The sequence below is a fragment of the Alligator sinensis genome, unplaced genomic scaffold (genome assembly GCF_000455745.1).
Source record: "Alligator sinensis unplaced genomic scaffold, ASM45574v1 scaffold268_1, whole genome shotgun sequence".
NCBI lineage: Eukaryota > Metazoa > Chordata > Crocodylia > Alligatoridae > Alligator > Alligator sinensis.
Window position 1 is genome coordinate 5,327,192 of NW_005841853.1, and position 22,139 is coordinate 5,349,330.

Genomic DNA, 22,139 nt, shown 5'->3' on the forward strand with positions numbered 1-22,139 from the left:
ACATGGCCCTAAATGGCACTGCTACAATGGGGCAGGCCCGTTCGGATGCCAGCTTGCCTTCTCAGAGGAAGGCTCCTGGCTCTGGCATTTGCTCACAGCTTCCCGAGCCAGTTAGCCTGTCAGATATCCTGCAAGGGGCACCGGCTCGCTCAGATTTCTTCTTCCTAATGAGATGATGCAAGAGGGGAGAGTATTAACAAGGGTTTAAATTTTCAGGCTGGCTCAGATCTGACCTTTCATTTGGCAGGAACAATTTGCACAGGTAAAATCAGTGCTGCTAGCTTTGGGCTGGCAAAATGAAGAGGGGGTGCACGTCCTGGTGATGATGACTCCAACAGCCTGATTCACTGTCACACACAGGTGCAAAAAAACCCCAAGACGTTATGGACTTCCTTGCAAAGAGGAGCCTGCCTTTTCAACAACACAGCCCAGCAGTTGTGGGGAGATGTTGAGCTGCCAGAGCAAGCCAGTTGCAGTTCACACACTCCTTAGAAAAATTCAAGAGCAATACCACATCTAGGGGTCACAATGGACCCAAAGCTGAATGCAAGCCACCAGCGTGCTGTTGCTGCAAAAAAGCCAAGAGTGTGCTGTGTTGTATTAATAGGAGGGCTGCTTTTTGACTATGAGGGTGGTTAAGCACTGGAACCAGCTCCCAGAAGAGGTTGTGGAGTATATCCCATGCTAAACACACTGGGTTGCAATAGTTTAGGCAACTCTGACCCTGTCCTGAGCAGGAGGCTGGACTAGATAACCACATGAGCTCCCTTCCAGCCCTACTTTCCTATGATCCTCTGATCTTCTTGAGCACTGGCCCCATAACTAGATAGAGACAGAGACCACGCGTGGAGCTTCTACTGAAGTCCAATGCAGGCTGTGTTCCCAGTCCCTATAATGTGCAAAGTCTCTCTCATCTGACAGATGGGGGTATCCAGAGGTCCCACTGGCCGCCACCTTGAAATACAACCAGAAAACCTGCTCGAGGGTTTGCTGATGAGAAAAAGAAGGCTGCAACCCAAAGAGGTACATCATTCACTAAATGCAGAAGCACGGTGCAGAGAGTGGCCTTGACCAGGGTCCATATATCACCTGTCTGGATTTAATAACAACTCCCCATGACCTCTAACATGTTAAACCCAGGCTGAGCCTGGAGCTATGGCTCCTCCATGGGGGATTATGTACAATTAACTCTTAATTATGCAGCCCATGTGTAGGAAACCTACAGGCCTGCACACAGCCATACATGCGTGCAGACAGAAGCAGTCACTCGGCACACACAGAGCAGATCAAAGGTCACAGTCACAGGACTAAAGCCTTCAGCAACTTGCATCCGGTGTCCGGATATGAGGTCCTATGCCCATGGCAATACCATGGGGCCAAAGTGTGCCCCACTGCTCTACTTTAGGAGTCGAGAGGCAGCGGGGAGACATCTTCAGGGAAGCTGCACTACACTATTATTTGAGCATTTCCTCCTATTCCCCCACCTGCATTAATAGAGAGGGAAGAGATCTGGGCTGGGACTTAGCTGACGTGTCTCTGCTGCTGCCACAGTCTGCCTGTATGACCTTGGGTGAGGCACTTAATCCATCCACCTACCCCATCCATAACTCAAGGATAGCAACCCCTCCTTGTCTTTTCCTTTCCCTTGTCTGTCTCAGCTCCTTGGGACAGGCCTGAGTCTCAGGCTGTATCTGTACAGAGTCTGGACCAGCAGGGTTTGGTCATGGTTTGGGTGTCTTGGTGCTACTTTAAAGCAAACAGATACGAATCCTGACTACTGTCAGTAATAAATCAAGAGTACCCAGCCCGCCCAACCACATTCCCCTTGCATCTCCCCGGGTACATGTGAGAGCAGGTCTGAGAACTCATGCAAGGTTTTCCCTTGTTGCATGATCAAAGACTTTGGAGATCATTAACTCAGCATGCTAATGCTGTTGCCACTTCCTCATGTCAGTGTTACCCGTGCACAGAGATCACAAAGGTACAGCCCAGAGACTCCTGCCAGGTGGCCCAGGACATGAAGTAAACTGAAATACCAGTGGGGAATTGAGGGGCAAAGATCAGCCACACAGCTTGTATGCCCTGGGGCTGGAGTGGAGGGCAGATCCCAGGAAGGCAGGATGAGCACACAGATCATTGGTGTTAGCAATGGCAATGACCTTTCGGGTCACCTGTCTGTCTCCCTCCCACCTCCCAGCCGCCTGGGCAGGATGCTTTGGCCAGTCTGGCTTTAAATGACTGTGAGTGATGTGGCTCCCACCATCTCCCACGGGGAGCCCATTTCCCGGCCTAATAGATCTAGCTGTTACGGCCACACATCCTGACATTTCTTTATATTCCTCCTAACTGCTCCTTCTTCTCATTTCATCCCATCACTCCTGGGCCAGGCTGTCTGCAGTGGACGATATAAGTGCAATAAGTAATGGCAGGCAGGGTCTTTCTGGGTGATAATTGCATTGCCTCGGGTGGTGTGATGGAGCACGAGGGCCTGGGCTGAGAGGCTTAGATCACTTGGCAAGAGCAATAATTGCCCCAAACACACTGTCTGGCGTGACTTATGGCTGTTTTCAAATGAAATGTCGATGAAACATCTCCATGAAGGCCCGGGAAATGCAGAGCTGGGGTTGGCTGGGCTGAGCATCCAAGTGCCAGAGGTGCTGTGTAGTGCTTCTGGTAGCCACAGTGAGGCCAGGCCCATCTGTGTGACTCGTCTTAATTGAACTTGGAATTACTTAGAAAGGAAAACGTGAGGGTCGAGTCTGATCTCAGCTGTACTAACCTAAACCCAGACTCCTTCCACCAAGATCAAGGAGCCAGGGCTGGATTTTGATCTCACTTATACCAGAAGAAAGCCAGCGCTAGGACCTGACTTTCCACCAAGGTAACAGAGGAGAAGCTTCATTCTGATCTGGGATACACCAGTGTACATCCAGACAAGCTGGACTGGGCAATGATGGCATGGCTCAACTCCGATGTCAGCTATTCTGCTGTATATGATCTGGAGGACTCGACTTTCCCCAATGAAGTTAGAGCCCAGCTCTGATCTCAGCAGTGGTAGCCGAAACACAGAATCGCATCGATGACTTCAAGAGTCACCCCAGAATTAACACCAAATTAAGCAGCAAGGATTACTTTGGGTGATATTTTGCATTGGACCAACTATGGAGTTGGAATAGAGTTAAACAAGCACTTGAATGCAAGACATTCTTCCTTAGACCACCTCAAGTCTAGTCTAACTCTTGTATTGAAAAGCTGGTCTAACTTTATTCCAACTATACAGTTGCTCCAATAAAAAAAATATCACCCTAAGAAATCCTTGCCACTCGCACCATTTCTGCAGCACTGTGGCTACAGTATCACTCTTACACCACCACTGAAGATCAGGATCCGAACTAGGTTTATTTTGCTTTAGAAAAACCATTAGGCCCTTCCCATCACTAATCAAAACCCCATCCCCAGACCTGGGCAGATGATGGACAGCCAACAGGGAGGAGCTGGTGCACAGACTATGGCATTAGAAAGAGGAGTGAAATAGCTCAGATGTACTGTCCAGGGCTAACTGGCTACCTCAGTCATGGGTCATGCCTTGGTCGGCTCCTGGGGTTGGGAATGGAGCATGGGGCTCATAATTTAAGGGTGGCTTATTAGAAACAGTCATTTCTGAACAGCAGGCCTGTCATCTGAGCTGCAGACTACTGATGCTGTGCTTGAGCTTGCATGAGCAATGGGTTACCCACAACCCATCTGCAAGCCACTCGATGGAGCTGGGCAGATGTACTGAGGTTAAGCCATCTTCTGGGTCCCAAAACTTTCACAGTGCAAGAGCTCTTCATGCAGGTGACTGCCAGGAAGTGCTCTGAGTCCTTCCAGGATGAGGACATGACATCCTGCCCTACCTTGCCAGGGCTCCTAGCCAGTGCTTGTCCAGAGCTGCCGTGCGTGCTGTTATTTGCCGAAGAATCATTCGCTGTTCCCAAAAAGCCCCCAAACTTTGTAATGATTAAGGAGCATTGCCTTCCTCACAGCCCCCCAGGGCAGTACACAGACCATCCCATGGGAGACAGCAGGACTTGGGCACTTTGACAGCAAGGGTCTCCTATGCAACAGGGGACCAGCGCTTTAATTTCCAGGTGGAGGGCAGGCTGCTTAACATGCATCTCTGTCATGGTAAACACCCAGCCCCACATGCTTTAGGATATGTCTACACTGCTACCTTGGCCTGCTTCTTACCCAAACCCACTTTTAAAGCCCCTTTGTTTGCATGTAGCAACCGTCCAGCATGCCCCAAGAAACTCTCCTGAGCATCAGAGTATGGGGGGCCGGACGCCCTCCTAGCCTCCCTTCTGCAGTGCGGTCCGAACTAAGCCCAGCTAAGGGTCACAGCACAGGGTGACTCATGGGACTCAGCTTCCTGCCCTTGGCTTCCCGACTCTTTGGCCCATACGCAGAGCTAAGCACAGGAGAGACCAGTACGGGGCAGAGTTGACTCCTAGAAGGGCTCAGGTTGGGAGTAAGTTGGCCCATTTCTTGTTTCTCCTTCTGTGCGTGGTGTGCATGTAGATGTGAAGGGGCAGCTCCTATGGCTTGGGCTAATTAAGAGCAATGACCCTAAATAGTAACACAGACAAAACCCTTAGACTGACACAGTCACATCTGCATGCATTCAAGCGTTTGCACAGTCCCTTTGTGCTTAAACATGCATAGACACTTATGCACATGTACATGTTCAGGCACTACACACACACACACAGATATGCAGTCAGGTAGCTAACCCCATCCCCACATCCCAGCAGCACTAACCCCAGTGACCCAAGCAGAGTGGGGCCGCAGGGGTCATTCTTCTTGTCCAGGCAAGGTTGAGTGGCAGCTATGGGAAATGATGCTCACTCCAAGGGTGGAAAGGAGCTCTCCTTTGAATGGACAGGAGCTACACTCTCCCCTTCCCCACTATTGTAATACTCAGCATCTTCCCACCTGAGCAGCACCAGCCTCTCGCCCAACAAGTCTCCCCCTACCCCGCTTTCTTGCAGCAAGAGCTCCCAAACCCTGAGCCCCTTCATCCCACCAGTAGCAACTCAATAACCCAGGACTCCTTCTCCCTACAGCACCATAACCTGGCACCCCTGCAGTGCCAGCCCTCCACCGTCCCCTCCACCACCCTCACCAGTTTGACTCATGACTTACAATATGCCTACACAACCACCCAGTGACCCACATGCCTTCGGCAGTAGAAAGGCCCACGGTGAGGATCACGGATGAAACGAAGCAGAGAGTCTCCACTCGAACCTATGCCCAACCACAGACATGCCAACACCTGACTAAGTTTGCCCACTGGCAGGACACGCAGCAAGAGGCCCTCACTAACACCGTGTCCATGCCCACCCCTTGCCTCCTCTCCCAATGTCTCCTTTGTAACTCAGCAGCACTGTCCACAGGACTTGGTTAACAGGGTTTCCGTTCAGTTAGCAAACTACTGCATGCAACCATTTCAAAAGTCGGCGAGGAAGCTGTAGCTCAGCCGACGGCTCCCAGCTGAATGCTAGCTCCAGAGAAGGAAAAATACCAGCCGGGGAGCTGTATAGGAGACCTCCCTCCCTACGGTCAGTGCCCTTCGCTACCAGCCCTGGCATCGTGTCCCTCTGGTCTAATCGGTAAGCAGACGGATGCAACTCTCTCTTGTGTGGCTTCCTCCGCCGCACCTCTAGGAGCTTCCAGTAGTGATGCTTTCGGTCCCCAAACATGAGAGCTACAGTCGACCAGGAACAAACAATCTGCGAGAGGGGTGTGTGGGCAGCGTCTGATCTCATATAAAAGCACAGAAAGGGAAAAACCCAACAGGACCCAGAACCAGCTCAGCAGATAATTATATCAGCCTCGACCCCCTCCTCTAGCTCCGTTACTCTTGCCCTCTATTAATACAGAGAAGTGGGGCTGGGACCTCTGGAGGTCATTTAGTCCTACCCACTGCCTGAGGCAGGATCCTCCTTATGCAAACCATCCCGCACAAATGCGTGTCTAACCTGTTACTAAAACAACACAGTCAACCTTGTGTCACAACCACAAGGCCGAGCACCTTGACCTGCCATAGGTAAAGCAGGGAGACCGTGGCAGACAGTGTCTTATGGCTGTGAGAGCTGTAAAAATACACTTTTGAGATCTAAGGAAGAGGGTTGTGGCCCTCCTACAGAGGAAAGCTAAAACCCCATGGTCCATACCAGTCTGATCATGCAGGGAAATTGCTTCCTGACCCTAAATGTGGCCATTAGTTGGACCCTGAGCAGAAGGATGAGGCCCTTGAGCCAGGCACCTCCAGGCTGTAGTCCCAGCAGGAGCACTGGTGCACCCAGTCAAAATCCCCAGCCTAGGCTTCAGCCAACACCCAATGCTTTTGAGGAAGATGGAGAAAAAAACACCCTCCCTGTTATGTAGCAACAGGAGGAGGAAAAATTCCTTCCTGGCCCCATGTATCAACCTGCAAGCCTGGGAAACACCCATAGCACAGCATAGGCGTAGCTACCCCGGCACTGCAGACTTCGTCTCCAGGGTTTTCGGTGCAACCCTCCCCACTGCCAGCACTGGATTCAGCACATCCAGATGTGAAACAATTCTCAGTGTCTGGGAGTTCACGACAGAGACTCTACTGGGCGGCTGCTACCTCTCCCCGCTACAGCTGTATGTCTTGTAGCAGGACCTGGTAATGGGCCTCGTAGCCTCGAGCTTTGGCTGCTGTAAAAGGTGTTGAAAGCGTTCTTAATTTTTCAAACCATAAATTTCTGCAAAATCCTGAACCTGATGCTCACAGGCCACTAAGCAGCAATGGAAGCAGGGGAACAAATGGGGAGTTTGTTGGGAAAATGCTTGTTTGTAACAGCTCGTAAAACGCGGAGGCTGCCCATAACCCTCTACAAGTTGGTTAATGCAGCAGAATATGTAGTGTGAGATTTTAACGAGTGCTGCCTGGCACTGAGGAGAAGGAGCTGATGCCTGTAATTAGGCATTTGCCTAATAAATCATCTTGTTATAACAAGAAGAATAATTGAGCAAAACCTGCAGGAGAGATTGCCTTAAATGCGTAATCTCCTAGTTTGTAACAGAAAGTCCCTATACACACCAGAAGGAAACCAGTTCTGATACGAACCCGGCACTTGTCCCGTCAGACAGGTTGCAGTGCTGTGACATTGTTTTGACCCTCATGGCTTTCTTGGGACAAGGACTGCTAATCTTACTACACTGGGCAGTATTTATGCGCACAGAGGCAAAGTGACTTGCCCAAGGTCCTCCTGTGAGTCAGTGGCAGGATGAGCCCTTGATAATAACCATTCATCACCATTTCTCCCATTCACATTTCTTTCTATTTGTCCACCCACCTCTGCTGGTTCTTGTCTGCTCCCATCGTCAAGACACCAGTCAACTCTGCCTAGTTGCTTAAGTGAAATATGCTGCCTTTGGTCAAGTTATGGACTGGTTAGACAAATGTTTCCCCTAGGAGCAGCTAGAAAGAGGACCCTTATGACAAGGGGTGAGCAGGGTCCTAGGAATGAGGTGTCTTGGGTTGTGTTTGCTAGTTCTGCTAGCCAGCTGCTGCATGACCTTGAGGAAATTCCTCCCCTTGCCCATGCCTCAGTTTCCCCATTTGCAAGAGAAGGATCTTGATACTGGATTTCCGCACTGATAGGGGTTTGACAGGCTTAATTTAATTCATTTCTCTAAAGCTCTTTGATCTCAGAGACCTGGAGCGAGTGCAGAAGCACCAGGTATGATAACGACGGTGTGATGACTTGGGAGAAGCGGGAGGGAAAGGCTGCAATGAAAGGCATGTGAGCACTGGGGGGTGGTATCCCAGCCTGTCCAGTGGAGGGCTCTGCCACACCACGACTGCAGCACGTGGCACCCAGAACATGAATGACAAAGGATGCTGAAGACCAGGACTGAATGACATGGAAGTAGCAGCGTGAGGTGTCTCAAGCCTCTGAGAGCAGCGGGCATGCATGAGCCAGGACTGGCAGGCCTGTGCGGTGAGAGCCCAGGATCTCCACTAAAGCAAAGGGAGCTTTTTATCCCTGTGTATGAGAGAGGGGCAGGTGTCTGCGATGCAGGGGGACCAGTGAGGACACATCTGTAGTGCTCTGTGCCCAGCTGACACAGGGCAGCTTGTTACCGTAATTACTCTAAGGAGCAAGAGAGGGGACTGGCACCATTGCACCCAGCCAGCTCTTCCCCCGACCACCCCCACTCACCGAGGTGTTCTGACACTGCACGCTGGAGCTGTTGAACCTCAAGGCGGGCACCCGCTGCTCGAGGCCCTGGATATTCAGGATGCACTCGTAGCCCCGCTGTCCCGACTGAGGTTGCGGCAGGTTCTTGGCTTTCAGCGTGATGGGCTTGATCACTTCCACAGGCACCAGGATCTTGTCTGCCTTGAGCAACTGGGGACAGTCCTGGGGGAGAAGAGAAAACATGTCCAGGCAGTTAGTAGGATCTCAGCACCCTCTGCCCTGGAGCAAGCATCCCATCCAACTCCCCCCCTACTCCACCGCAGCCTTGGTCTGCAAGGAGTGGAAGAAGCTCCCTGGGGAGCTCTTTGGTGCCCAGTCCTTAAAGCAGTTGGTATCAGGTGTCTGTGGAGAGCTGAGAAACTGTGGATGGCTCACCCCTGAGGTGCTCACGAAGGCCAAACACAGAGCACAGCCACTCTGCCAGGCACTAAACAGCTCCTCCTGCCTGGAGGGCCCTTCTGTTTAAGAGGGGAAGGAAAAGCCCTTGTAAGATGCTGGTAGATCCTCGACAAAGATGGTTTGGGATCAAAGGAGCAATGCGAGTGTGAGACCTGCTCCAAAGAAGAACCTGGGGCAGCAGATTACAGGTGTGATGTTAAATCAGTCTTTCTCATGTGCTGCAACTCTGTGAGTGTGGAGGCACACTCAGCGTGGGCCTAACCTTAGCTACACCCAAAGGAGCTGATCCATAACCCGGAGGAGCATCTATACACAGGTGTCACGTCACTTCTCAGCTAAGCCAGTGCAGTTTCTGTATGGAGACCAGGCCAGGGTGACTGATAGCAGAGGTTTCCATTTTCCTCTGCACTGCCCTCTCTCCATTACACCCTGTGGAGCAGGTAGCCCATTGCCATTTCCTTCCGCTCGGCTCATTTCTCCAGCCGCACTTGACTGCATTTCCTATCTGGGTGTGATCCACAGGGCTGAAGGCAGGTGAGCCGTGGGTGTCTGCAGGACACTGCACAGGAGGCATGTGTCAGTGCAGGAAGGCAAGGATGAGGAGATGAGACGGCCTACTGCAATGTCCTGCCTTGGGCGCTCATGTGAGCTAACATGGAAAGGGTGGGATGGGAGCCCCAGAGTAGCTGCAACCAACAGATGAACAAAAACACTGATGCCCCAGTCACTGAGATGTCAGTACAGCCTGCTTCAGTGGGCTCCTGCTGAACCATAGCCAAGAGGTGGCAAGAACCGGCCCTCCAGCAGCATGAGCTCTCCCTCTCCTTAGGAAGCACCATCACAAGTGAGTGCTGCTGCCCGTTTACCAGGGGGAACCCCTTTACCCCACTCTGGTGGCACTAAAGGATGGCAATGCTGCCTTGGCCCAGTTAGTGTAGCCCTACACCACCATCCTGGCAGCTGCCAAAGCAGATGTGGCCAGATGGGGAAAGGAGCATAGGCAATACAAACTTTCCCTGTAGCACTGCCTAGCTGACATCTGGCTGCTTTGGAGCCTGCTGAAATTGGTACATGAAGCTAAGCCCTTTCATATCTACAGAGCAATTTTTGGGAGGCCTGTATATTAAAGGGGACAAAGAAGAGCTGACTGCTCTGATTATTGCTAGACACTTGCCCTCACTAAGTTTGCACCCACTTGGCTGGATCTAACACTCTTATTCCCATTAAGAATTTGGTGGCATAGAGTAATAGAAATGGGATGATGTTTAAGAGCAGCACGAACAAGACTGCACACTTCAGGAATGTCTGGGAGCTAATCTGCAACTGAGGAGGAGACAGACCTGAGTACACTAGTCACACACCAGAGGACTTTGAGTCGCTTGGATGTGGGTGCTGCATAGAAGGGAAAAGTGACCCTGGGTTGTCCCAGGTGAGGAGTCTGCATCCTGACCGTGCCTGTTAAGGAAGCATGCATTCAAACTCGACGAGGAACAGAAAAAGCCTCCTAGGAGGAGCAGAGGTGGGGGCAGAGGAGAGCCTGTCTTACAAAGACAGACTAGAAGAGCTTGGCTTTGCAAAGCAAAGGATGCAAGAGCAGATCTGATCACTGCCTGAAGTACTTCAAGGGGTGAACTGCCAAGGAAGGAGGATGGCATTTTCAGTTCAAGGACAATACTGGCACAGGACAAAAAAATGGGTATAAAGTAGCCATGAATACATTTAGGCTGGAAATTAGGAAGTTTTTAGCCAACAGAGGAAGGATGCTCTGCAACAGCTTTCTAATAAGAACAGCAACCCCTCCAACCCATCCAAAAACACCTCACTAATTTGAAGACGGAGCAGGGTCAAAGTATGAGGGACATAGAACATATGACACGGTTGCCAATGATGACTGATTGCCAACCCGAGCAAGGTACCTCCCATTCTTGTGTCCAATGGTCCAGGGCTCTCAAGTAGCTCCTGACCTCATGAGTAGCCCCAGGGTTTAAGTTGCTACTGAATGAGGCCAGACAGCAGAATCCAAACCCATGTTTATGAACATGAGCCCCCAATGCAATGCCGCAGCCGGCAAAGCAAATACAACTCTGCCTTGCTTGTCAAGCAAGACCCAAGAAGTCATCCTCCCTCTGTACTCAGCCTTAGTGTGACGGCGATTGGAGGTGTACTCTGGATACCTTTAAGAAACGCTTGGATGCTTATCTTGCTGGGGTGATCTGACCCCAGCTGACTTCCTGCCCCTTGGGCAGAGGGCCGGACTCAATGATCTCACGAAGTCCCTTCCAGCCCTAACATCTATGAATCTTATTTAGACTGATGGAAGAGCAACGGTGGAAGCAGGTGGAACCGGGATGAGGTGGCTTCTACAGTGAGCTGCTCCCAGCCCAGGTCAGTCTTGCAAAGGCGAGACATTGGGATCTCCACGGGCTTCACATCCCTCCTGGGCTCATGTCTGAACCAAAAAACCCTCAAATAGAAATGGAGTCATAATCCTGCGATGCTGCCACATTCCCAGAGAGCATCGGAGATATGCACAAAGTTTTTGTGGCCTTATTGCAAAGTCCTCTGCAGACCCCAAGTGAGAGCTGACCTATTGAGCAGGTCTCTTGGTGGATACGATGTCTGAGCTTAATGTCTTTACGCGGACCAGATGTCCAGCAAGTCCTTGCCAGGTCAGTTCTGACTTGGATGCAACCCTTGCTGCTCATCACTCCTCATGGCTAGCGACTGCTGAAAATCAAGGGGTCTCCCTGCCCCACTGGTATTAGGAACATCAGTCACGGCCAGACACTTCCTGAGTTTCTAGTAGACCTCATCCTGATGCACGTTCCTTAGAGGCACCTCTCTCTCTTCCAGCAGAGAAACCCACCCAGCAACAACATCTCCCTCCAGCCACAGGGGTGGGATATCCCTATCTGCCTCTGAGCAGCCATTTCCCGGGAGCGAGGGGTTCTCTTGATAAATAGCAGCTATAAAAGCCGAAGAACCAAGCCGGAGGATGAAAGAAGAAGATATGAAACTCTGCTACCTGAGGGGCAATCCAAGCCCAGAAAGCTGGTTTTCCTAGTCTCCCTTTATTCCTGTCTCCCCCCACCAGTGCTGTAACCTTTCCGATAACACTTGTTTCGAGTTCATTAACAAGCGGGGATTGCAGCGGCCCCAATAAAGGCCTCGTTTGCATATAAAAAGCTTTGCGGCTCTGTTAGGAAGTTCATTATAGATAATTGAAGAGGCGAGCACCATAAAGAGGAAATCCTCACAATGTGGCTTTATCTGATTGACCTAATGTTCTTTCTAATTGAAATTTTTAAAAGGCAATTTCTTTGGATGATGTACCAAGGAAAGCCGCGGTGCTCAGCCTGGGCCCTGGGTTCGAAACTGGTTTTGACACCCGCTTTCTAATATGGGTCAGTATGTAGCTAACTAACTCTGCCCCAGGAGGAAACGGTGAGGTGGTTCGCCATGGTGCCTTGCTCAGGACTGTACTATGAAAGGCAGGAGGTGTTGCTGCAAGGAAATAGGCCTGTTGGAGGTTCAAGAGGAAGAAATATAAAGAGTGAAATACATGGCTTTCTATCATGGGGACTCTACATTGGCTTTATCTTTGTGGCTTGCCTTAATCTGAAATCAGTGGGAAGATATATCCTACCATTTGTATATCAGACGTATAGAAGACCCACCAGGAATGAGTAATCCCACCCGTACTAACTTCCATAATTAATCAGCGATTCACTCTTAGTTGGATCAGGTTCCCAGACAGCTGAAAAACCGCGTCTGACTCGTGCAAGGACAATGCATTACAAAATGGGTGCTTATTAATTCATTTCACCTGCATCGTTTAATCCTATCAGTTAGCACAGCACTGTACAGAGAGCTAATGAACATAGTCACTATACAGCTAATTCCCACGGTTGGCAAGAGACGCTCCCTGCAAATGGCTGCATTTTGCCAGTTGTCAAGTCAGTGAGCAGACACAATGGGAACAAGCAAAGGGGAAGCGGCCTGCGAAGGGCCCTGCTCGTTTTGTCGACGGCACTTTAATTTTCATTATTTATAACCCCGCGCGGTATTCTAGTGGATGTGCTTTATTGCGACTTGCAGAAATATTGAAGTCTTGGTAACAAGAGGCTTTTAGGTCCCTGCCACGTTGTGTCTCAATGCCTGTTCCACCCGAGCTCCTATTAAGATCGTTGAAAAATGTGGACGGGCCTCCAGTTTTGGGAAGACGATGACCTAGCCACTGTGGGTCTTTGGTGGGGTTGTACAGACCATCATGAAGTTTTAAGGCCTCACCCACAGTGCTGTCCCACCAGAGGTAGGATCTGGCCAGGAACTCAAGAGCTGACAAACTTCTTATGAAAACCATCTGGGGCTCTTCGATGGCTGCCAATGGTCAGGACCTTGGCTTGAGTCGCATTTCCAGCCGCTCCATATGGAGGGATGTTTATTTTAAATTTTCAATATTTCACATGGAAGTAGGTCCAGGGTCCCAAGTGTCTGGCGTATCATTACATACATCTGCCAACGTCCTCTGCCTGCCTCTAGGCTCCCAGTTTGGGAGAGACAAAACTATTTATGTTCACCCCCCGGCAATTGCCCTTGTGAGTGCTGGTGTGGTTACAACCCCCCGCTCTCCCCAAAACGCAGCTCCTTGGGCACCTGCACGCTGCAGTGAGCTTCGGACTTTCAGTCCACATCAAAGGGCGGGGAGGAGAGGAAATGCAGAGGCAAATGCATACAAGGTGTGCACAGGGATTGGTGCTGCAGCTGGCACTAATTGGCTTGACACCTCGGCGAGGACCCACTTATCAGTGACTTGTGCAATAGAGAAACACACAGATGGCAAGACAGACACATGGAGAAATCTGAGCACTGCAATCCCCTCCTTCCTGGTCTCTTCTCAAGGAGGGCACTGACACCGTAGGTCAGAGGCAGGAAATTATTTCAGCCAGAGGGCTGCTTAACGAGGTTTGGTGCGCTATCAAGGGCCACATGGGTAGCTCCGCCCTTGACAGTTGTCCCACCCCCTGGTTGCCATCTTGGGACTGGAAGTCCCACCCCCTAACCCCTGACCTTTGCCAACAGAAGTCCCTCCCTTTACCCCTCTTCCAAAATACTCCTTTTGGGAGGGTGGAGTTGCCATCTTACAACCAGCAAAAACCAAATCATACCCTAAAAGTCAAACACCAACTATAACGTTTCAATTTTATTACAAAAAATATTTTTGGCATGATTTGTTTGCACAGAATAACTCAAAAATAAAGTCTTAGTCTTGTATATTGTGGGGCGGGTATATGGTGGAGTGTGGTGTGTGTGCATGGGGGGATGTGGGAGTGGTGTTTGGGGATGGTGGGGTGTAGGGGTGTGCATCTGTGGATGGTGGCTGTGGGGAGGTGCAGGGGGAGTTTATGAAGGGGTGTGCCTGTGTGTGTGGAGGGAATAGGGTATGCTGGAGGTGTATACATGGGGGGATGTGGGGGTAGGGTGTGGGTATGCGGTGCTTGTGGGGTGTGAGGGAGGGTGGGGGGGTATGAGGACTCCCCCCCACACTTTCCCCTTGGCATGCAGCCCCAATTGGGGCAGCAGCAGCAGCAGCAGCAGGCAGGGGCACTTGGGGTGCTTGTGCCCAGTGCAGGCACTGGTCCCCAGGTCCTGGGATCCTTTGGAAGAGAAGGGGAGCCCTGGCCCCTACTTCCCCATAGAGTCCTGGGACCTGCACAGCAGGGAGCAATGAAGGCAGCCAGCTCCAGCACATGGAGCTTCCTTCTGGTGGTGTGCAAGTGCAAAACCTGCACATGCGCATGGGGAGTGCTGTGCAATAAAGAGCAGCTGTGCTCCTTGCCACAATGTGCAATGCTGGCCACAGCTGTGCACTGCTGGGCACCAGCGCCTGCGCCAGGCACCAGCACCCTGAGCACCCGTGACTGCTGGTGCTCCTACTGCCACTGGTGAAGCCTCCATGCCATGGGATGAGTGGGAGGTGGGGTTCTCACCACCCCCTCCCACCCTGCCCACCCAAGCTCCGTCCCCCGGCAGCTGCAGCAGTGGCTGTGTGTTGACCGGGCCAGGCCCTTCTACACACAAAAGTGAGAGCAAGGTGCGATAGGGTATGTTTGTGGGGAGGGTGTATACATAGGCACCTCGCTCCCACCCTCGTGTGCGGAAGGGTTGGGCAGGGTTCAATTCTTTGGTGGGCACCACGGGCCAGATGAAAGTGGACTGGATCCAGTCCGCAGGCCATGTTTTGCCCACCCCTGTTTTAGGTCATGTCCTTATCAACCCATCTGTCCGCTGCACCCCTCTTGGATGCCCTCTGTTGGCTCTGCTGTCTCTGTCACTTCAAGTTCACGGTCTTGTCCTCCTGTCAAGGTTTGAATAAGCCTATCCCTAATTGCAGCCTCATGCCCTTGCCCTGTCAGGGCTGTCATCCTGAATGCCTGGTTTGCCAACACACTCCCACAACCATCTGTATGCTTTATCAACTCCATCCCCTGCAGTGGGCTTACCCTTGCTGAGCTAACACCCCCAGCCACCACACTGCAACCTCACAGGGACCCATCTCTACCACAAGACATGAAGCAATGACTTATTTAATGAATATATTTTGAGGAAGAAAGCTCCTTGCCCCAACCTGCAATGCACTGGGCCTTTGCTTGATGACTCTCCATACACATAGATTTGCTTCCATCTAATCTCCCCAACGTCTTTCCGGCTTTGTTACCCTCCTACTTTGTGCCATGGCCAAAACAAGATGGTGAGAGCTGTGGAGCAGGGACCATGTATACACAGAGGATGCTTTTTAAAACACCACTGATGTCGGTTCGGATATATTATATTATATTATATTATATTATATTATATTATATTATATTATGTACAATAACATTTAAAAAAATATAATATTATATAAAATTTTAAAAATCCATTCAGAGAGGAAGGGAGGGAAGGTGGTAGCTAGCAAGCTACCTTGATGCACCACCATAGGGAATCTTGCCACTGACTTCAATGGCAGCAAGGCTTCACCCACAGGCAGCAAGGAAAAGAGCTGATAAGACAGAGGGGCCATACCTGGCCATGAGACCCTCCAGCCCATTGTGAGGTTTAAACAGGCAGCCTCTTAAACTGGAAGTAGTATACATGGTGCTCCAGTAACGCTGCAGTGTGACAGGACCAGTTAGCCTGTCCTATGCTAACCAGCCCACACGGCTACATACTGTTCCCATGCCAAGCAGCAGCACAGATGAAGCCGCATGGCAATGCTTCAGGACACTACTATGGGTATGGTACCTTTACCCTGTAGACACAGCCTGAGTGCAAAAGATACCATGGACTGGACGGGCTAGTCTGATTGAATTCCTCTCTCAAGCCGATGGGGTCCCTCTGAACTGGGACATGATACATGGTCTTGTGACATGGGTACAACACAAGGAAATGAAGGGCTTCCACCTCTAGGGCTGGCAATCTGCCCTGCTTCTTCCTAGAATCCACCTAAAATTTATAACGTACCCCCCGAAAGAAATCCCAGTGGAAGAAACTGGGCAGACCAGGAAGAAGTGAGCCATTGCCGGTGCAGGAGAAGTCTGGGACTAGTGAGTTACGGTCCACATGGTGTTTACATTATTACACTACTAATTCTCCTGGTCATAAAAATTATATTTAAAATTTACACGAATAGTATCAGGGACCGTTATTAGGTTATAAAGCGGAATCAGGTCAAGGCTTTGCAGGCAGAATTCCAAGCTCCATAAATTCCTGGATATACTTCCCCCAAATTTACATCGGCGCTGGCAGCAATCAAACCAGCTACAAAAAGCTCAAGCGGTCAAAGAATTTTTTAATGCCCCATATATTTTATCTGTGTTTCCGAAGTTTACAGTGCCATTAGTTTGATTGATGGGGTACATATTTATCAGCACAGCAAAAGTAATAATATATAAAGAAAATGCCCATAACCTTAAAGGCAGCTGATGACGAGACGGCAGTGGGATTTATGGAAAGAGTAAGCATCAGCAGAGATAACAAAAGAATAATTGAGTTCTCCCATCCCCATCCTTGTTAAGGGTCTCCTTATGGACTGCAGGTGAATGCAGTGCTGGAGAAGGTGCTTTATTGATAGCTCTGGAGACTGGGTCTCTATCCAGACAAGAGGCATAACAGAGTGGCTATTCTGTATTTCAGCTAGGAGCTGGAGGGATTGCCTTCTGATGCCTGGATCCTGGTGCAGGAAGATAAAAGGGGGAGACAGGAAGATGGATGGATGGATGGATGGATGGATGGATGGATCTTCATAGCCCATTTGGTCTTTGGCCTCTGTGCCACGATTGCCATGGGCGGATGATTTGTGACTCTGGCTGGGCACTTTAGTTTGCTACTGACCTGAAATGGGTTCCTCACAATGGGTGAGTTGATAAGAGTGGTTGATCCATCTGGCAGCATTAGTGCTAACCTACAGCTTGGTCAAGGAGCAGAAGAAGCAGCCTGTGCAGCCAGGCTCTGAGATCATGGTGGTACGCTCAAGGGAGTGGAAAGGTCTGCATGGCCCGTGAACCAGGGCCAGGGTGAGGGAAGATGAACCCTCAGCCTGACCTTAGAAGAGGACTGATTCAAGGAGGAGGACCAAGATGGACTGCTATAAGGTAAGGCCTTCCTGAGCAGTGGTTGGCATGGAAAGGCAGACTTCCCCACAGCCCTGCCACATACCGTGCTTCAATAAACCACCAGCAGGCTGAGTTTTAAGAAGAACCAAGGAAAAGAAGAGGAAAGGAAGTGAGTAATGATCTTCAGAGGCTCAAACACTGTCAAATCTAAGAGCATGCCTTTCACATATGAACCAATGCAAGCTCCAGCCTCCTGGAGCACAGTGACTGCAGGAGGAACAGAGCTGGGGACAAGCTACTCTCCAGGGCTTCATTCAGTACCATGGTGGGTCCCCCAGCTCAGGTCCTGCTGATGTTATTCACACCAGCTTATGCAGGCTATTGCTCCACGGTGTCTCATTCACTGAAGGCAGCTGTGGGCTAGACACAAAGACAGATTTCATGTCATTCTGGCTCCAGAAAATGCCTTGATGGGCAGGAGACCAGGAGAGAAGCACAGAGATTTTGGGCCTTCAAAAGGAGCTTATTCTCTGCCTCTGTCCTGCCATCTGTGCCTTCCCATCTATGAGCTTCTGGTCCATTGAATGCGTTGCGTGTCATGCTTCGGTCCATTAACAAGAGCCGGGGATGCACCTCACCACTGGGAGAAATTCAGTGGCCTCAACCTCTGTTTCTGCTCAGCACAATATCTGTAAGGTTGTAGGGACTCCAAGTCTCACAGTTCAGCGTGAATCTAGTAATAAAAACCTCCATCCTTGGAGGTTTTTAAAACTCAGCTAGACAAAGCCTTGGCCTGGACGAAATAGCTGGGGATGGTCCTGCTCTGAGCAGGGGATAGGACCTCCTGAGGTCCCTTCCAACTCTCATTTTCTGTTTCTATGATTCTATATGTTACAAGAAAAGCTGGAAAATGTGACCCAAACTCACCCTGAAGGTTCAAATCTGGGAAAAGAAGCCCACCTACATCCTTCAGTCTTATCTGGGGGGCTGACTTCTGGGGTTGGCTGTACTGAACCTGGCCAATGGAGCTATGTATTGACTGTCTTGAAACAATGCTCTCACAGGTGCACCCCATCTATGGTCATCCAGTGCAGCAAACTGCCCCCCGCCCCCGCCCCAGGCGCGAGCATCATGCCAGCCAAAGTGCATGACAAATTGAGTATCATGAAGGTTCACGGCTCCCTGTCCACCAGTAAGTCCTATGGGTGGAAGGGAGAGGACCACTGTCTTGCTGATGCACACAGCAGTGTTAGCAGGTGTAAAAGGACAACCCAGTTATTTCTGTCCCTGATGCAACCCTGAAGGGATCCATAGGACTGAGTTGGCAAAGCAGCACTTGATTTAGCCTCTGATTCAATGGGGCTTCCTGACAATTCAGCAGTACCTGCGTTCTGCGCTGCAGAAGCCAATGAGAAAGCAGGGAGCAGAGCATTTCTCTGGGAAATGGAAGCAAACTCAATGCATCTTTACACTGAAATGACTCCTTCGCACACAAGTAGATGGGATGGGGCAATTCTCCCTCACCGTGGTGGTACCAAACTCCCTTTCTGACTACCTTCACAGACACAGAATAAAATACATGAAGTGTCTTTGGAGAAGAAACACTGGGAACCCAGGTCCTCCCACCTTGTACATACTCTGACACCAGGCCACTGTGTAAAACAGGACCATTCCCCTTTGCCTCCAATTCTGAATTAAAGCAGTAGCTGTCACTGGGTGCGTTTACATGTGCAATGAATGTGACTGACTATACTCCAGTTCAATATGAGCTGGAGTAAACTAATCCAGACATCACCATCTACACATGCACTTAAGGGCAATAATTTATTGTGCTGGTGGATACCACTTGTGTCTGAAGGGACTATCCATCAGCATGGTAAATTAGTCCGCTGCTCCCTGATCACTGCACACATGTAGATGGTGACACTTTATTGCACAGCAAACTAGTCTGCTGCACAGTAAAGTGTCTCGTGCAGACATGCCCACTGTCTGCAATGAGCCTGATTCTGCGGGCCTGCACTACGCACGCTCAACACATGTCTATATACTGACCAGGTCAGTGGACAGAAGAAGAAGACCTAGTTTCGATGCCTAAGATAAGGCCTGCGCTGTTCGGTCCAGACAAGCCAGACACTTCTGGATGTGGGCAGAAGTAAACTGCACTGATAAAAAGGGGTTTGGAGGCACACACTACTGGACGTATGGCCCCAAGTCCCAGCCTGGTCCTTTGTGGATATGGACTTGCTCAAGGTGACAGAGAAAGCCAGAAGCAAAGCCGGGAACTGAGCTGCAGTCCTTGCTTAGCACACTAACCTCATCTTATCCTTCCTCAGAAGAGAGCACGACAAGATCTGTTTTCCATAAACCCAAGTTGACTGGCATTAATTATATTACTTCCTTTTTTTTTTTATCCACGTCTTCTATCAGCCGTTCCATTATTTTCTCCGTGATCAATGTCAAGGAGACAGGCTTATAATAACTTGAGTTATTACATTCACCCTTTTTAAATGCTGGCACGACGTCAGCTTTCTTCCCGTCCTCAGGAACTTCCCCAGCATACCAAGGCTTATTAAAAATCAGCATTTAACAACCTGGAGGGGCAGCTCCCTTCTGGACAGAGACTGAAGCAGGGGTCTCAGGGTAAAAATACAGCCTGTGATCATGTAATTATCTCCCATAATGTGAAGGCATAAAGCCTATGCATTAATTCTAGTATATCCTAACTTCTGAGTGATTGGCTTTGCAAACTTAATAACATTCTTTTAATGTAGGGTTTCTGGTGGCATGTAGGCGTGTGTGTGACATGATAAGTATGTGTTCTCCGGGGCAAGGCCTGTCATTTACTATATGCCTGTACAGCACACCTCGTGTGACGGATCCTCTAGGAGAAGTGTGAAACAATAGCACCAACAAGCCTGTACAAATCTGTGGAGGGCAGGAGCCCCGAAGCTGGAGAAGGATTATGCAGAGGGATGGAGCAGGTAAAACTGGGAACAATCATAAGAAAATAGGCTGGCGGGGATTAAACTGCATACTAGACTCTCCAGGGAGGTGGTGAGAGCCTCAGTCTTTAGGATTTTTAAAACTGGGTTGGACAACACCATAGAAAACACGGTGTCCGAGCAGGACGATGAGCTGGGGAAGCTAACCAGTCCCTCTGTCCTTCCCTGGGTTTCTTTGGCTCAGTGTCCTTTGGTCTCAGATATCCTCTCCTCCATGAACAGAGGTCCTGAGTGCCTGCCTTTTTAGGACTTTTACTAGAGGACTCTTTTTGTGTCCATTTAAGCAGTAAGCCTGCAAACAGTCCCGCAATCCTTGACCCTGTTGTATAACTAAGGCACCAAAAGCCACCTGCTACCACTGGGAGGGCTGATGGGCCTTTTGATCTCCAACTCCACACTAGGGAATGGTCCTTCTTTAAAGAGAGGCTGTCATGATGGGGAATATCTGGTAAGAGCCGGCAAGTCAACTGGCAGCACCTGTGAACATGCTTGCCTAGCATCCTCACCTAGCAGAGAGCAGCACCTGTGAACATGCTTGCCTAGCATCCTTGCCTAGCAGAGAGCAGCACCTGTGAACATCCTTGCCTAGCATCCTCACCTAGCAGAGAGCAGCACCTGTGGACATCCTTGCCTAGCATCCTTGCCTAGCAAAGAGCAGCACCTGTGGACATCCTTGCCTAGCATCCTCACCTAGCAGAGAGCAGCACCTGTGGACATCCTTGCCTAGCATTTATTGCCCACCCAGCATAACAACCCTGGGTGAAAGGAGACTGCCGCTCTCCAGAGAAGGTGCCGTTTGAAGTCAAACCCCACAAGATCATCCCAGCCATGCACGTAAACAAATGCATATAAACTATGGGACGTGCAAGTCTCCTTAGGTGACATTTCCCTTTTCCACTCAGGGAGCAATAACTGCAGCCCCTTTCCATGGGGCATCAGCACAGCTACCCCAATGATGCTGGTGATAAATATCTACTGGACTTCACAGGAAGCAGGACAGTGGGACTCTTCCCACTTCTCTCTGCCCTGAGACTGGGAAATAAAGCCCAAGCCAAGGCCAGTGGACATGTGCTCAGAGAACAAGCCAGGAAAGGGTATGGGTACAGGCTCCAGGGAGATGGGGAATGAATCCATGGTCAAGTAAGAGATGCCTTCCAATGGGGGGATTCAACAACTCCCCTTCCCCTTAGCTCAGGCCCAAGTGCTCCAAGCCCCTAACAAAGAAGGCAGCTGAGGCTAAAACAGGGAAAGGACAAAGCCTTGGGCTTCAAAGCCAGGCAATGCCCAAAGTGACCTGGGAAATCGAGGGGGTCCTTTCCCTTCCTCTTTGAGAACCTCTTGGCCCCCAAAACTGGATAGTCCTGTCGCCCCATGTTGTAGACATCAGGGTAGCTAGTCCAACTGTCCTCCAGCTGTGCTGAACACCGCAATGTGTCTTGATGGTAATGATGCCATGATGGCAAGCATCGTTGCCATGCCCTGGGGGGAAATCCACAATGTTATGTTTGCCGCCCCCATGACAGGTAAGCTCAGATGGCTACCAAAGCTAGCCCAGCTCTTATGAGCAATGTGTAGCAGGATCCTTTATCTCCATGATACCCACATCGCAGTTTTGCTGCAACAGCTCCCAACAGCAGGCTCCTCGTTAGCCAGAAGACACGGGCACCAGCAAATTCCCCGGTGCAGGCCACCAAGTCACATTCGGTGCCAGTGAAGGGAAGTGGACTGAGGGAGAAGGGTGTGGAGTAGGCACTGGGTGACCAAATCCATTGGTCCACTGCACTGGACATGATACAAACGCCACATGAGAAACAGAGCCTGCCTCAAAGGCCACCTGCTCCCAATGGACATGGGTAGGAAGGGAAAGA

General features: G+C 50.4%; 1 protein-coding gene across 1 annotated transcript in view; it reads right to left on the minus strand.

Moving 5' to 3' along the window:
• Window positions 1-22,139, minus strand: part of PLXNA4 (plexin A4) — a 285,370-nt gene that overhangs the window by 117,232 nt on the left and 145,999 nt on the right. The window contains exon 8 of the mRNA XM_006016338.3: window positions 8,238-8,438. Within this exon, the coding sequence (XP_006016400.1) occupies window positions 8,238-8,438 (201 nt within the window). The remainder of the gene's footprint in view (window positions 1-8,237; window positions 8,439-22,139) is intronic.